Here is a 13,269-nt window from a genome sequence, read left to right on the forward strand (position 1 = left end):
TACATTGTAGAGTTCAAGTCAGTATAAGACCAATATAGGGCCTAGCACTGAAACTTCAAGCCCTTCTTTTCCTTGTTGGTGGCAAGGAAAAAATACGGAGGTGGGGTGTGTGTATGTACACACTTTCCAGATGCCATTATCCAGGTTTTAGGCAAGCATTCTTTGGTGAGAGAACCCCAGCAGAGATTTACAATCATAAAAACATGCAGCAAAGTAAAGCATTGAAATATAGGCTCTCAGACCCTTAAAATATGTCCTTGTGAGTTCCAAAATAGTCCCCTCTTTCCTTAGCAAAGAAAAAGACCACATGTTTGGTAAGTTAAAAATTATTTGCTTGCAAACTCTTCAAAGGTTGGATTCATGCACTTTCCCCTATGGCATTCAGAAAATGTTACACAGGCAGTAAAACTTGGTTTCGTTATAACGTGATGAAAGTTCCTAAATTATTGGTATAGGAACATAAGAGTGGCTTGTTAGAGCCATGCGGTCTGAGCTTAGAGCAACTGGCTCAGACCTCTTTCCATGCTTAGCTTCTCAGGTAGACTGAGGTACAACAATAGGCTTGATTACCCTCCACCCAAGGAGAGTGGGAGTGCCCTAGCTAAGCCTGGCAGACAGCTTACTCTACGGCATTTAACCCCTTCATGCATTACTTAGACTTAAGCATGTTGGCTATATGAGGCTGGTTATCCCACATTTTTCATCCAAAGGATTCCCCCACAGGAACTATTTTCAGCCCCTCCCCCTTTTCTGGCAGAAACCTCACAGAGGCATGCAATAAGCTGTGAGGAAGTGGTTGGTGTGTCTGGGGTTTGGAAGCAAATATCTATATGTCTGTATCTGGAACATGGCTTGTTGCTTCCATGGTCTGTATATCAGCTGGCAGTCTTTTGTGGGCTAGATTTGACTTGGGGGCTGTCAGTTACTGACCATTGCCTTAAAGCCAGGGGAGGGACATGGGGGAACCAAAGGACACTGGAAAATGTGGCAGGATCACTTGCAGGGTCAGAGAAGGAGTGGTGGTGCATGTAGGTTTAGAGCAAGGGAAACAGCAAAGCAGACAATTACTGCAGACATGGAGGGAGGGGGAGGGAATACCTGGCATTCCACAGCCAAGGCCCTTGGGGCTGGAATCTGTGATTTACCTTCTTCCCCTCTGAACTGCCATGTAATTTTGAGTTCTCTTCCCTCCCACCTTGCCTACTTCCAGCTTTTATGTCCTGTCCCTCAAGCTGTTCTTGGTCACTTGCAGGCAGCCTACTTATTGAATATTCATTATTATTCATTTGCACAAAGGTTCTGGGGACCTTCTATGATGGCAGCTACTTACTGAGCATTCATTCTAATTTGTTTGCAGGGAATCTATACAATTGTTCAAGTCCACACCATAAATTTAAAGCTCTGTTAGACCACTTGAAGAGCCATGACTTCCTGCAAAGAATCCTGGGCACTGTAGTTCGCTGAAAACCCTACTCACATCACAGAGCTACAGTTCCCAAAGTGGTTTAATAGCTCTGTGAGGGGACAAGGGGTCTCCTAACAACTCTCAGCACCCTTAACAAACTACAGTTCCCAGTATTCTTTGGGAGAAACCCTGGCTCTTAAAGTGGTATAGGTAAAAGGTAAAGGGAGCCCTGACCATTAGGTCCAGTTGCGGACGACTCTGGGGTTGCGGCGCTCATCTCGCTTTATTGGCCGAAGGAGCCGGCGTACAGCTTCCGGGTCATGTGGCCAGCAGGACTAAGCCGCTTCTGGCGAACCAGAGCAGCGCACGGAAACGCCGTTTACCTTCCAGCCGGAGCGGTTCCTATTTATCTACTTGCACTTTGACATGCTTTCGAACTGCTAGGTTGGCAGGAGCAGGGACCGAGCAACGGGAGCTCACCCCGTCGCGGAGATTCGAACCACCAACCTTCTGATCGGCAAGTCCTAGGCTCTGTGGTTTAACCCACAGCGCCACCCGCGTCCCTTTTAAAGTTGTATAATGGTGCATAAAAGGTATGTTGTGAACGTCACCATCAAGCAATTGTTATCCCACATTTCCCAGTGTATTTCCCTGTTACTCTCATTATTTGTTATTTTTTAAGCCTGAGCACCAAATCCATCTTAACTGCATGGCCTGAATTTCCCAGTATGCAGCTGATTCCACCTGCAAAATTATCAGCTGTCTGGAAGTGCCCTGTTCTCACAGACACCCTCATCATCTGCTTTCCACTTTATGCAGGAACCAAAAGCATGCACCAAGTTCTTCTCAGGAAAGGTGCAAAATTGTGTCTTCTGCATATATTAGGCATAGCTACCATATTTGGAGTGTGCAAGTGACAGAATCCAGGAGTTCTGACTCTCAGTCCTGGCCTCTGCCCTAACTCCACCAGATGCACTGTGTCAAGGGTTGCCTTCACAGTATAATTAACTGGGTGATTCAGCCAGACGTTACAGACAAAAGTCACATCCACACCAAACATTTAAAGCACATGGCTATCCCTGAAGAATTTATCCCCAACACCCTTAACAAACTACAGTTCCCAAGATTCTTTGAAGGAAACCACGTGCTTTATATATACTTTAAGTATAGATATAGCTGAGAGAGAATCTATAAAATCTCATCAGAGACCTTCTACATTCACAGGTTTTCAACTTCACCTCTATCCTCTCCCAGCCCACAGTCTTGGGACAATGAGGAGACCTTAAGTGTAGATCTGTATTTGGCCCACATAATGATTAGCCTGAACGCAATGTAGACAAGGTCTAGAAGTCTCTTTCTGGCTTTTCCAATAACAGGCTCAACTCCCTTCCAAATTTACCAGCAAGGGTCGAAAGCGAAGGTTGGAGAGTGCTTCTATGAAGGGCGAGAATGGATGCCCAAATTGTTTTTCTCTCTGAGATTTGCCTCTGTTGTGGATTGCAATAGATTTCCTGGCCCAAAGAATTTGACCTGGGACCTAAACTCCTCTGGGGGGTATGTAGGTTCCCCCCATTCCTTGGCTGGTTTTTCAGGTCCCATCTGCCTCTGCCCAGTTTGCGCTTCAGAGAGTGTTGCTAGGCACCCCATCCCCATGGAACTCCTTCCGCCGGCACCTGCTGGCAATGGGAATAATCAAACCCTCCTCCCCTAATCAGGCTCATTTCTCTCTCATCTCTATCAACACATCCTCTTCCCTCTCCCTTTAGCAATGCCCTCCCCTGCAGCCCCCTTCCATGAGGTTGGGGGGGGGACACCAGGAACCGTGGGAACCATTCCTGCTGTGTGTGGCATGCACACAGGATGGGGAGGGGGACAGGAATAGCTCATGCTTGGGCAGCAATTCCTAACAATAAGGCTGTAGCATGAAAAGAGGCATTTGCACTAGTCTGGGAAATCTGGGCATGGGGTGGGGGAGGGGAACTCTTTAGCACAGGGAAGGGAATTGGATTTTCCCAACTCTGTGCAGTACTGTTTTTCCATTTTTATTTTTGAAGGGCAACCTTGTAAGTGAGCATGTTCCCATCTTTCTTTGCCTTTCCCACCTGCTCTGATTCTGTTTTTTTACATTTTGCATTTGTGGTTGGAAGGCTAGTAATAGAAGGTTGCTTAAGCAGAAGGAAGGAAGGTAGTGAGAATGGTCATTCAGAAGCCCAATGTACACAAGACAAGAAATCTGTCCAAATATACAATGCACAACTATAATCGCTCACAAATATTATCTTCTGGCGTGATATTTTCTTAATACAAGAAGGGTGTTGGCTTCCTGTGCCTTTGAACAGAGTGTTTTTTTTCCTTCTCAAGGTCAGTTTATACTGAGCCTTCCTGGGGAGAAGGTCGTATAAAGAACATCGGAAGCTGCTTTAGACTGAGTCAGACCTCTGGTCCATATCGCTCAGTATTGTTTTGCTGTGACTGGCATCAGATTTCCAGGATCTCAAATGGGTCTTTCCCAGACCTGCTGCTGGAGATGCCAGGAATTGAATCTGTGTTCCAGCACTGATCTACAGAGTCTCTCAAATAATCAATCTGTTATATATACTAGGACTGTTTATCCATCAAGCCCAGTATTGCTTGCTTCCTCTGACTGGAAGTGGCTCATCAGGTCTCAGGCAGAAAGGGGTCGTTCCTACACCTGAATAATTTTAACTAGAGATTAAAGTTGGGACCAGTGTGCTCTGCCACTGAATTATGGCTCTTCCCTCCCTATTAATTAATTAAATTTATATACCACATTTCATCCAAATTTAAATACCACACTTTATCCAAAGATCACAGGGCAGTTTACAACATAAAAACACAAAATGCTAACAACAACAACAACAACAACAACAACAACAACAACAACAATATACCCCCACCCCACAAATATTTAAAAGGCCAAAGACTGCTTAACGGCCAAAGACCTGGTTGAATAATGTTTTCCCTATGCAGCCTTTAGGTGTCTCCCACAAGGAGGCAAGGAACCTGCTGACTATTTCTGATTTTAGCTAGGCGTTGCAACAATATTCTATTAGATGGCCAACCATGCCTTCCCCACCCCCCAGGCTGCCACCAAGTCATTTTGTAAAAATTAAAGGATTCTGTGGATTCACATGGGCTGGAAGGTTGCACCCAAACTGAAGAACTACATGACTCATATTGGTCACTCAATTCAATCTAGAAGGCTCATGTTCATGGGCACTATCTTTGTTGTTGTTGTTTAGTCGTTTAGTCATGTCCGACTCTTCATGACCCCATGGACCAGAGCACGCCAGGCACTTCTGTCTTCCACTGCCTTCCGCAGTTTGGTCAAACTCATGCTGGTAGCTTTGAGAACACTATCCAACCATCTCGTCCTCTGTCGTCCCCTTCTCCTTGTGCCCTCCATCTTTCCCAACATCAGGGTCTTTTCCAGGGAGTCTTCTCTTCTCATGAGGTGGCCAAAGTATTGGAGCCTCAGCTTCAGGATCTGTCCTTCCAGTGAGCACTCAGGGCTGATTTCCTTAAGAATGGAGAGGTTTGATCTTCTTGCAATCCATGGGACTCTCAAGAGTCTCCTCCAGCACCATAATTCAAAAGCATCAATTCTTCGGTGATCAGCCTTCTTTATGGTCCAGCTCTCACTTCCATACATCACTTCTGGGAAAACCATAGCTTTTATTCTACGGACCTTTGCTGGCAAGGTGATGTCCCTACTTTTTAAGATCTGGTACCCAATAAATCAGTACAGTACTCTCTAAGTATTAGCTCAATAAAGTATTATTACATGGCAATGTGATGTGCAATGTTTAAATTATGCATCCTCATCAATAGGCTAATGAAATGAGCAAGCTGCTAGGCCTCCCTTTTGCATTGTCATAGACCAAGGTTCACAATGACATACTTTGTGAAAATATAATGGGAATCTGTAGCCCTCAATGTTGTCAGAGTGAGATGCCATCTCCCATCAGCCTCAGACAGGTAATAACCAGAGGTGGTGGGAGTGATGGTTCACCAACATCTGGGGGGGGGCACCAGTTCCCCATCCCTGCACAACACAAGACCATATTTGGTATAAATCATGTGTGCTGTGTTTCTTTTACAGTTCACTGACTCATGTTTTTTACATAGTTTTCTAGTGCCTGTGGTTGACTATATTTACAGGCCTTTGCCTTTGGGGGTCTTTCCTTTAGAGTTCAGTGTTTCGCCTGTACTGTAGCAAAGGAAAAGATGCAACTGCCTCACCAGCGAAGGCCCTGGAGGCATCATTAGAGCGAACTTTCAGGGCTGGATCTTGGGCTCGCTATGCCTTGTATGTAAGATGTGGTCCAAAGCTCAGGAAAGCAACCTCAGAACAGTGGTATGTTTAGGCCACACCAAATGGTCTTACAGGGCAGTCAAACATTGGACAATAAAGTATATTATTTCGCTAACTTCAAAATGCGGTGAGTCAGCCCTGCGGCGCGCTGGGGGCTCAGGCTGCTGTCCTTTCCTGACAGCCCCACTTTCTCAAAACCCACTGGGTCATAAAGAGTAGAGATGCATCAGGGAGGGGGGGAGGTTGGAGAAAGAGACTTCCTTCCATTCTGCGCCCTTTGAAGGAGGCAAGAGATGTGCCGCGGTGCTCCTGTGAGCTGCACTCCTGGAAGCTACATCCTGGGCTCTGTTGTGCAAGAGCTGCCCCATCCCATCTCCGCTAGATGCCAAAGTAAGCCTGGCGCCATCCTGTCTTTTAAGAGGAGCTCCATCAGGTGGGTCGCCCGGTGCGAAGGGTGCGCTGGTGGGAAAGAGCTGGAGTCTGGAGGGGGGTGTCCTGCCCACCTGTCAAGGCGTCTCTCTCGCCTCTCCTCCTCCAGCCGGATCTGCCCCGGGCTCCTTCCAGCACCTCGCACGCCGCCTTCTCCGGCTCGGCTGCCAGGGACCCCCTCTCCTGGCCTCCTGCAGGTGCCGCCCTCCTCCTCGCTGGGGAGAGGCCAAAGGCGCGGCTGGCAGGATGCAAACCGCTCCCGAGGAGCGCCCCCCGGAGCCTCCTGGGCCCGCCTGGCACGAGAGGGGGCTGTTGGGACACGCAATCCTGGCGCAGGTAAAAGACCTCTCTCAGCTCCTCCGGACTCCGGACTTTGCTGCTGGAGCCAGATTCTCCCCCCCCCCCACCACCCAAAGGCTATGGGGCAGATTTGGAGGAGCGCCCCATAGAAGGCAAGGAGGCATCAAAGACACGGGCGCAGGGCTGAGACCCCCAGCTGGGGAAGGTCTTCCCCACCCCCCGCCCATCTGCCCGGACCCCTCCTGCTGGGGGAAGGAGGGGGCGCCACCCGCCCGCCCGCCCTCCTCGGGAGCGCCTTCCTCTTCGGCTCCGGGAGCAGCGAAGGGGTTAAGGCGTCCCGCCCGTCCCGGGAGAGGCGGCTCCGCTGCTCGGGCTCCAGGAGGCAGAGCAGGAACTTGCACGCCGATTCGCGCGGTGGGTTCAGCCGCTTCCCTTTCCCTCCGCAGAGTGACAAAAGGCAGGACCCCGCGGCTGGGGCGGCGGCGGGCAGCGATGCGCCTCTTCCCTTCGCGGCGAGCGGCTCTCCTCCGGAGGAACAGCGCCACCGAGAAAGTTTCGTGCGCGCCGGCGGCGGGGGGACGCGCCCGCGGGCTCTGAGTCGCCGCCTTGGTCGGGAGCCGGGAGCAGCGCGGGCGAGGGGCGGTGAGTGGCCTCTGCGCCTTGCCTTGCCGGAGACTCCGCATCCCTTGCCACGATCCTGGCCCTGCTGCTTCGCCCCTTCTGTGTCCCAGGAACAGATTGCCACCCCACCAACCTCCACTGCAATCCTTGCTCGCAACATTCCTCCTCTCCACTCCTGCTATTTATTTTTCCTCTAAAGCGGGGGGGGGGGCGCACCCACTTTGCGCCGCTTCTACTTCGCTTCTCGCTTTGGCTCTGCGCGCGTTTACCCAAAAGACGTTCCACGGGCGCTTGAGCAGGACTCCCGGGAAAGCGCGCGTTGGGGTTGCAACTTTGGTCTGAGATGCAGCCCCTTCTGGGCTGAGGGCCAGGCAGCAAATAACGGGAGGCTTCTGTCCTGCTCAAAACAAAAGTGTGGCGGATCTGGGCGCGGGGGGCGCGGACCTGAGTCTGGCACCCGAGGGGGACACGGAGTTCTTGCGTGTCGAGGGAGAGCGCGAGAGATGTGGCCCAACAGGCAAAGCACGGGCCCTCGATTTAGGGGGTGAGCCAAGGCCCTCTGGCCCCTGGGGCCATTTGGGACTCCAAGTCCCAGCATGCCCTGCTTCGCTTCGCTGCACCTGGCTCAGGTATGGAAGCGACAGGTTGCAGCACGTCGGCGGAACTAGGGACGGGACAGGCAGAGCCGCGGCGCGCACGGGCAGGGAGAGCCGAAGGGACGGGACTGGCAGGCGGATCAAAGCGCCCAGCCGAGCCCCGCTGGCACGGAGTGGGAGCTGCGTGTGCTGCTGGCATTGTCCCCTGGCACCTGTTCTGTGGCATGGGGAAGATTATAGCCCGGCTGGGGCTCGGGGAGGGATTGCTGCCGTTCCTGCCCCCTTGGGCTGAGAGTGATGGCGTCAGGAGGCCGCCGCAAGATCGGTGCCCTCTCCAGAATGAAGGGGGCCGGCCCAAGGCGAAGGGCTCCGGGCGGGGCGCCGGCAGGGGGCGCCATTTCCCGGGGTCCAGGAGCAGTCCAATGAGGTAGAGTTTTTTTGGGGGGTGCGGTGGGCTGGGAGCCAGCCCCCATTTGGGGACTCCCAGCCCGCGTCCCCCAACTTCAAAGTGCCGCCGGCCTGAGGGAAGGAGGGGAGAGCAAGAATGGCGAGGGGGGAGCGCGCCTTTGAAGTGCCCGGGAGCCGCGGCCCCGCTCGGGTTACAGCGCCTTGGCCGGGCGCCGGGGGGCCGGGCGAGGCAGCGCCTTTGATCCGGCGCCCTCGGACGCAGCGCCCTCTAGGCCTCTCCCCGCCAAGCGCCCAGGGGCGCGCGCGTAGCCCTCGCCCGCTCCCTCGCCAGGTGCCCCGGAGCCTGGCAGAAGAAGGGCGCGCCTCCAGGTCTCTCTCTCTTCCCGCCCAGGTGTCCCTCGGACTCCCTCGGCCATGGCGCCCGGGGCACCCCTGATGCTGCTGCTGGCGCTGCTGCTCCGCTGCTGCTGCTGCTGCTGCCTGGGCCAGAGCAGCCTCGCCGGCGCCCCCCGGGTCTACCTAACCTACAAAGGTAAGAAGAAGAAGAAGAGGGCGGCTCAGCGGGTCTCAGGTGAGGCTCAGGGCTGGGGGGGGGAGGAGGACAAGGCCGCGTGGGCGTCGCCTTCCAGGTGGGCACGGAAGGGAAGCGGGAGGTGTGGCACCACCGGGCAGTGCCGGCGCCGGGCTATTTTGCCCCCTGGTCAAGTACTCGGCACCCCGTCTCCCAAATTGCTAACTTCACTCTTCAGAAACACATGTCTTGTAGACATAAGATTCTTCAAAATATAAAAGTATAACATTATCAGGAATTTATAAGATGTAACCAAAACTAATCTGTATAAAATCGTGCCCCTCAGAGGTCTGCACCTGAGGCAGCTGCCTAGTTGGTCTAATGATAGTGCCGGCTCTGGTACTGGGGCAACTCTGGAAAGGGGCGCTGCTTAGAACAGAGAACTGTTATGGAGGGGTGTGTGATTTTCATTGTGTTGTATCAATGTTGTTTCATTGTGTTGGTTAGTCCTGTTCAGAGTAGACCTGCTGAAATTGATGGACATTACTAACTTGGGTCCATTAATTTCAATGGGTCTACTTTGAGTAGAACTTAGTTGGCTACAGCCCATTGCATTTTTATTTTATTTTATTGATATCCTGTCTGGAGGTTCAAGGCAATGCATTGCACACAGTTCTGGTTCCCCTCCTTTTTATCCTGTCAACAACCCTGTGAGGTAAAGAGGTAATGACTAGACAACCAGTGAACTTCGCAGCTGAGCAGAGATTTTAATCGATTTCTCCTTAGTCCAACACCAACCATTACACAACACTGTCTTTCCATACTAAAATGTGTATGTTTGCTTCTGTCAGCCAACCTAATATGGGGTTCTCATGGCAGCAGGCAGCACCAAAAGATCAGGATAGTTAGGGCTGTCAGCTGGTGAAAGAAACCGGTAAGCTGATTAAGCCATGCAAGATTTTCAGTCAATTGAACAACTGACTATATCTGCACTGGTTTGCATGTGAATAAAACTACAGTTCTGGGGCAGGAGTGTAGCATTCTTTGATAGTGGGCGCATGTGGGTGTCCCACAGAAGGTGCCCGCCCCAGAAGAGGCATTCCCTCCTTGGGAGAAAGTTGGAAGGGGGTGATTCCTCTCATCTGAATGTGCTTGCTGCCTGTGAATTCAAAAATATGTGCATGGGTAAAAACTAGTGAATTATTTTAAATCTGCTTCCCCCAGTTATATCTACAAGATTTTGAATTGCTCTGTCTCACTGATTGGCTAAACCTTTCAGCCCTACTACTAATAATAGTGCATTATTACTGTGCAGGAGCCTTGTCATAGCTGCCAACTTTTCCCTTTTCTTGCGAGGAATCCTATTCGGAATAAGGGAATTTCCCTTTAAAAAAAGGGAAATGTTGCCAGCTATGAGCCTGGTGGAGGGGGTGTTTGGGGAGAGAGATCTTTCACTCCTCGAATTTGCACTTGAGTTCATCTTGAGGATCTCCACATGTGGCTTTCTCTATAGTGTTCACTTGTTGTGCTTGTACTCCAAGCTCCTTGGAATTGTTTGAAGTCATAGCCATTCATTGAGGAGGAGGAGATTGTGTGTTGATCAGTCAGAGGGCAGGTTGTATGGGAGTAAGCAGTGACATGAGAGGAAAGAAGAAAAACAGGGGCAGATTCACAGGTGCTTGTGGCAGTGGTGGGCAAGGGCTTTGGGTTGTGTGTGTAAAATGTAGGCAATCATTTCACAACTCTAGCATGATGCAGGGCCACTTGGGCTAGAGAGATATACAATTGGCTCTAAAACTTCCTGCATGATGTTGGGCCAGTCACTATTTCTGCTCCTAGCCCACCTCACAGGGAGACTGTGAGGATATAATGGGATAATCCCATTGTGCTGCCGTGAGCTGCTCAAACAAAGGTGGACTATAAATGTTGATATCTGCCCGTGTGCAAGTGGAGGAGGACATGAAGATGCCCTTTTTGCATGCGGATGAGGCCCGTAAAGAACAATGCCACATTTCTCATCTCGAAAGTTGGTTGACGCAAGGAAGCATGGATGTTCCTTTTTGAGAACCACAGAACCCACAGTAAGGTGTTCTAGAGCAGGCATGTCCAACAGGTAGATCGTGATCTACTGGTAGATGGTGGGGTGTACCTGGTAGATCCTGGTAGATCTTTGGCCCAAGTAGACCTTTGCCTTTCCCTAAAAAGCTCAACAACTTTGGTCCATTCAATGACAGGGATGGGTAGATCGCTGCCAGTTTTTCTATATACTGTGAGTAGATTGCAGTCTATTGGGAGTTGGACGTTCCTGTTCTAGAAAATAGGTACCCTTTTCTACCTATGTTTATGCTTGTGCAGTGGGTCCCTCCATGGGGCAACAGGAAAAGGTCTCCTGTCAGATCAGGAAATTTGTTTGTTGGTATCTGACCGATGGCCTGGATTTTTTTGGCTTGGAATTCTGGCAACAGCAACCAACCAGAATCCTCAGAGAGATTTGCAAGCACAGTCTGATGCCCATGTCCATCCCTCATTGTTAAGCCTTCTGATGTGGTAGCCAGAAAGATGCTGCTTTCCTTTATGGTGGCTGATTTTTTGGCTATTATGCCTGGAAGCCACCAGCAAAGTCTGCTTTCCTCACATCCATCTAATTGTGATTTTTTTAAAAATTGCTTTTGCTCATTGTAGCAGCCGCACCACCATGTGGCAATAAGTTCCATAGTCACCACATAATCACGCAGCCTTATTCCGGCAGCTGTATGTGTGTAGTCTCACAATAAGCAACACCTTTTCATGTGCTGGCAAGTGTGTGAGCAGTTGGTTACACTTAAATGGGAACATTTAGCCACAAGCAGATCTTTGGACAGAGATTGTCAACTATATATGTGAACTATAAAGCCATTCACACATAAGCAAAAGTGAACACATTCCCACAATGGTTGCCATGAGTTGTATGTATATAAGCAGCATTTTGTGCCATGTGTAGGACAGCATGAGTGGGCCATGCAGTCAATGTGCACAGGGCCAAGTCTGCTTGTGTGGGTTTCTCTCCCTGACGGCGTCCTATACAGCAAATCATGTCAATTCATGTGCCAATGACACCTGCGAATTTGGCACAAGCGTCACCTTCAAGGCATGCCCTTGCATGCTGAGATACTGCCAGAAGGCAGGAAAATCACCTAGACTGTGTTCTTACTGTGCAAAGTGCCTTACTACAGGTGTCTTTTCCCCCCAGTTGCTCAAACGCATGCCATTGTATGTGTGGGTCCTCTGCTGTCATGTTGGCTTCTGCTGCTGCCCTCCCCCCCATCCCCAAATACATCTCCTGTGACCTTGCTGGGTTCCCCCTACACTCTGTTCTCGGGGATTCCGGGATCTGGTTACTTGCCAGTCACAGGGGGAAAGGATTTCCCAGAAGGGCTTAAAATACCCAGCATGCCATACAGAGAAGAGGCTGGAACACACTTGGATGGATTCCCCTTTTCAAAGCACATTGTTGGGAAGGGGAAGTGAGAGAGATTGGGGCAGAGAGGAGGTCGTTTAATTGCTGGGGGAGCGCGTGCCACAACCCCCATTACGGGCACCCAACCCTCTGTTCTCTTTGCAGCCCTTTTCCCCTCCTTTCCTTCAGCTAAGGCATTTGGTGCTAGCCCAGCCCTTGAAGTGGATGGGTGTGCATGTGTGTGCAAGAGAGCGAGAGAGAAACATCCTTGGCCAAAGGACAATTCATTCCTTTTGGCAGCAGCAATCCTGCCTATAAAAGGCAAAGCCCTGAACACCCCTCTGCCCAGTGTGTGCGTGCGCGTGCGCATGAATGCACACATGCATAGACACGTGTGTTTGCCTGTGTCTGTGTGCACCCGTAGGACTGTATGTGGTGAGGACGCATGTCGTGGATTGCAGCCTTGGGGAGTCATGTGGAGCCTGGCCATCTTAGGTTTCATGAAGGCAGGAGGGTGTGCAGTGGAAGTATGGCTGGGCATTGCTATTTGGGAACAGTGTGGGGAGAAGAGTGTTGTGCAGTTGCTCTTTGTGAACTGAAGCCGCTTGGTTGCTGCAGCCTAGATTGCACTGTGGGCTTGGCCAGGGTGTGGCAAAGATCTGTGCTGGGGGCGCAATGTTCTTTGTGGCTGTTCAACACGTCTGCCGCATGACGAGCCCATGCACCTTTACAAAGCGGGTTCTGCTTGTGTGCGCCTTTGATATGGTGGGTTCTCCTGCTGTTGCACAATGTGGGAAGGTCACTTTTTTGTTCATGTCCAACTGATTGTCTACCCTGTGCCAAGGCATGCAACAACATTTTATTTTTTAGTGATATAAAATAGAACCAGTGAGGCCACCCAGTGAGCTTGGGGCAGAGGGGACATCAAGTTCTATTGCAAGGGTCATTTGCCACTCGTACTGACTTCCAGAGGCTTGTTAAAGTTCATGGCTTTCCAAAAGTGTTGTAGTCTTGCTGTGCTAACCGTAGTATGTAGATGCAGGAAGTGTCAAGGCAGTTTTATTGGGAAAAGAACATAGACCCAACTAGTCCAGCATCCTCTTCCCACAGTGGCTAAGCAGATGTCTATGGGAAGCCTCAAAGCAGGACCTGAGAGCAAAGGCACTCTCCCCGCTTGTGATTCTCACCCACTGGCATTCAGGAGCATCCTGCCTCTGACTGCGGAGG

General features: G+C 50.8%; 1 protein-coding gene across 8 annotated transcripts in view; it reads left to right on the plus strand.

Annotated features, from left to right (window-relative positions):
* Window positions 1–6,019: 6,019 nt before the first annotated feature.
* Window positions 6,020–13,269, plus strand: part of LOC128405287 (semaphorin-3F-like) — a 32,619-nt gene continuing 25,369 nt past the window's right edge. The window contains exons 1-3 of one of the 8 annotated variants that reach the window (XM_053371765.1): window positions 6,350–6,506; window positions 6,917–7,112; window positions 8,487–8,666. In XM_053371765.1, the coding sequence (XP_053227740.1) occupies window positions 6,417–6,506; window positions 6,917–7,112; window positions 8,487–8,666 (466 nt within the window). In that variant the 5' untranslated portion in view covers window positions 6,350–6,416. Of the gene's footprint in view, window positions 6,132–6,290; window positions 6,507–6,750; window positions 6,885–6,916; window positions 7,113–8,486; window positions 8,667–13,269 lie in introns of those variants that run through there. The other 7 variants (XM_053371764.1, XM_053371768.1, XM_053371767.1 and 4 more) reach the window with 7 other exon arrangements.

This window comes from Podarcis raffonei, chromosome 17 (genome assembly GCF_027172205.1).
Source record: "Podarcis raffonei isolate rPodRaf1 chromosome 17, rPodRaf1.pri, whole genome shotgun sequence".
Classification (NCBI taxonomy): domain Eukaryota; kingdom Metazoa; phylum Chordata; class Lepidosauria; order Squamata; family Lacertidae; genus Podarcis; species Podarcis raffonei.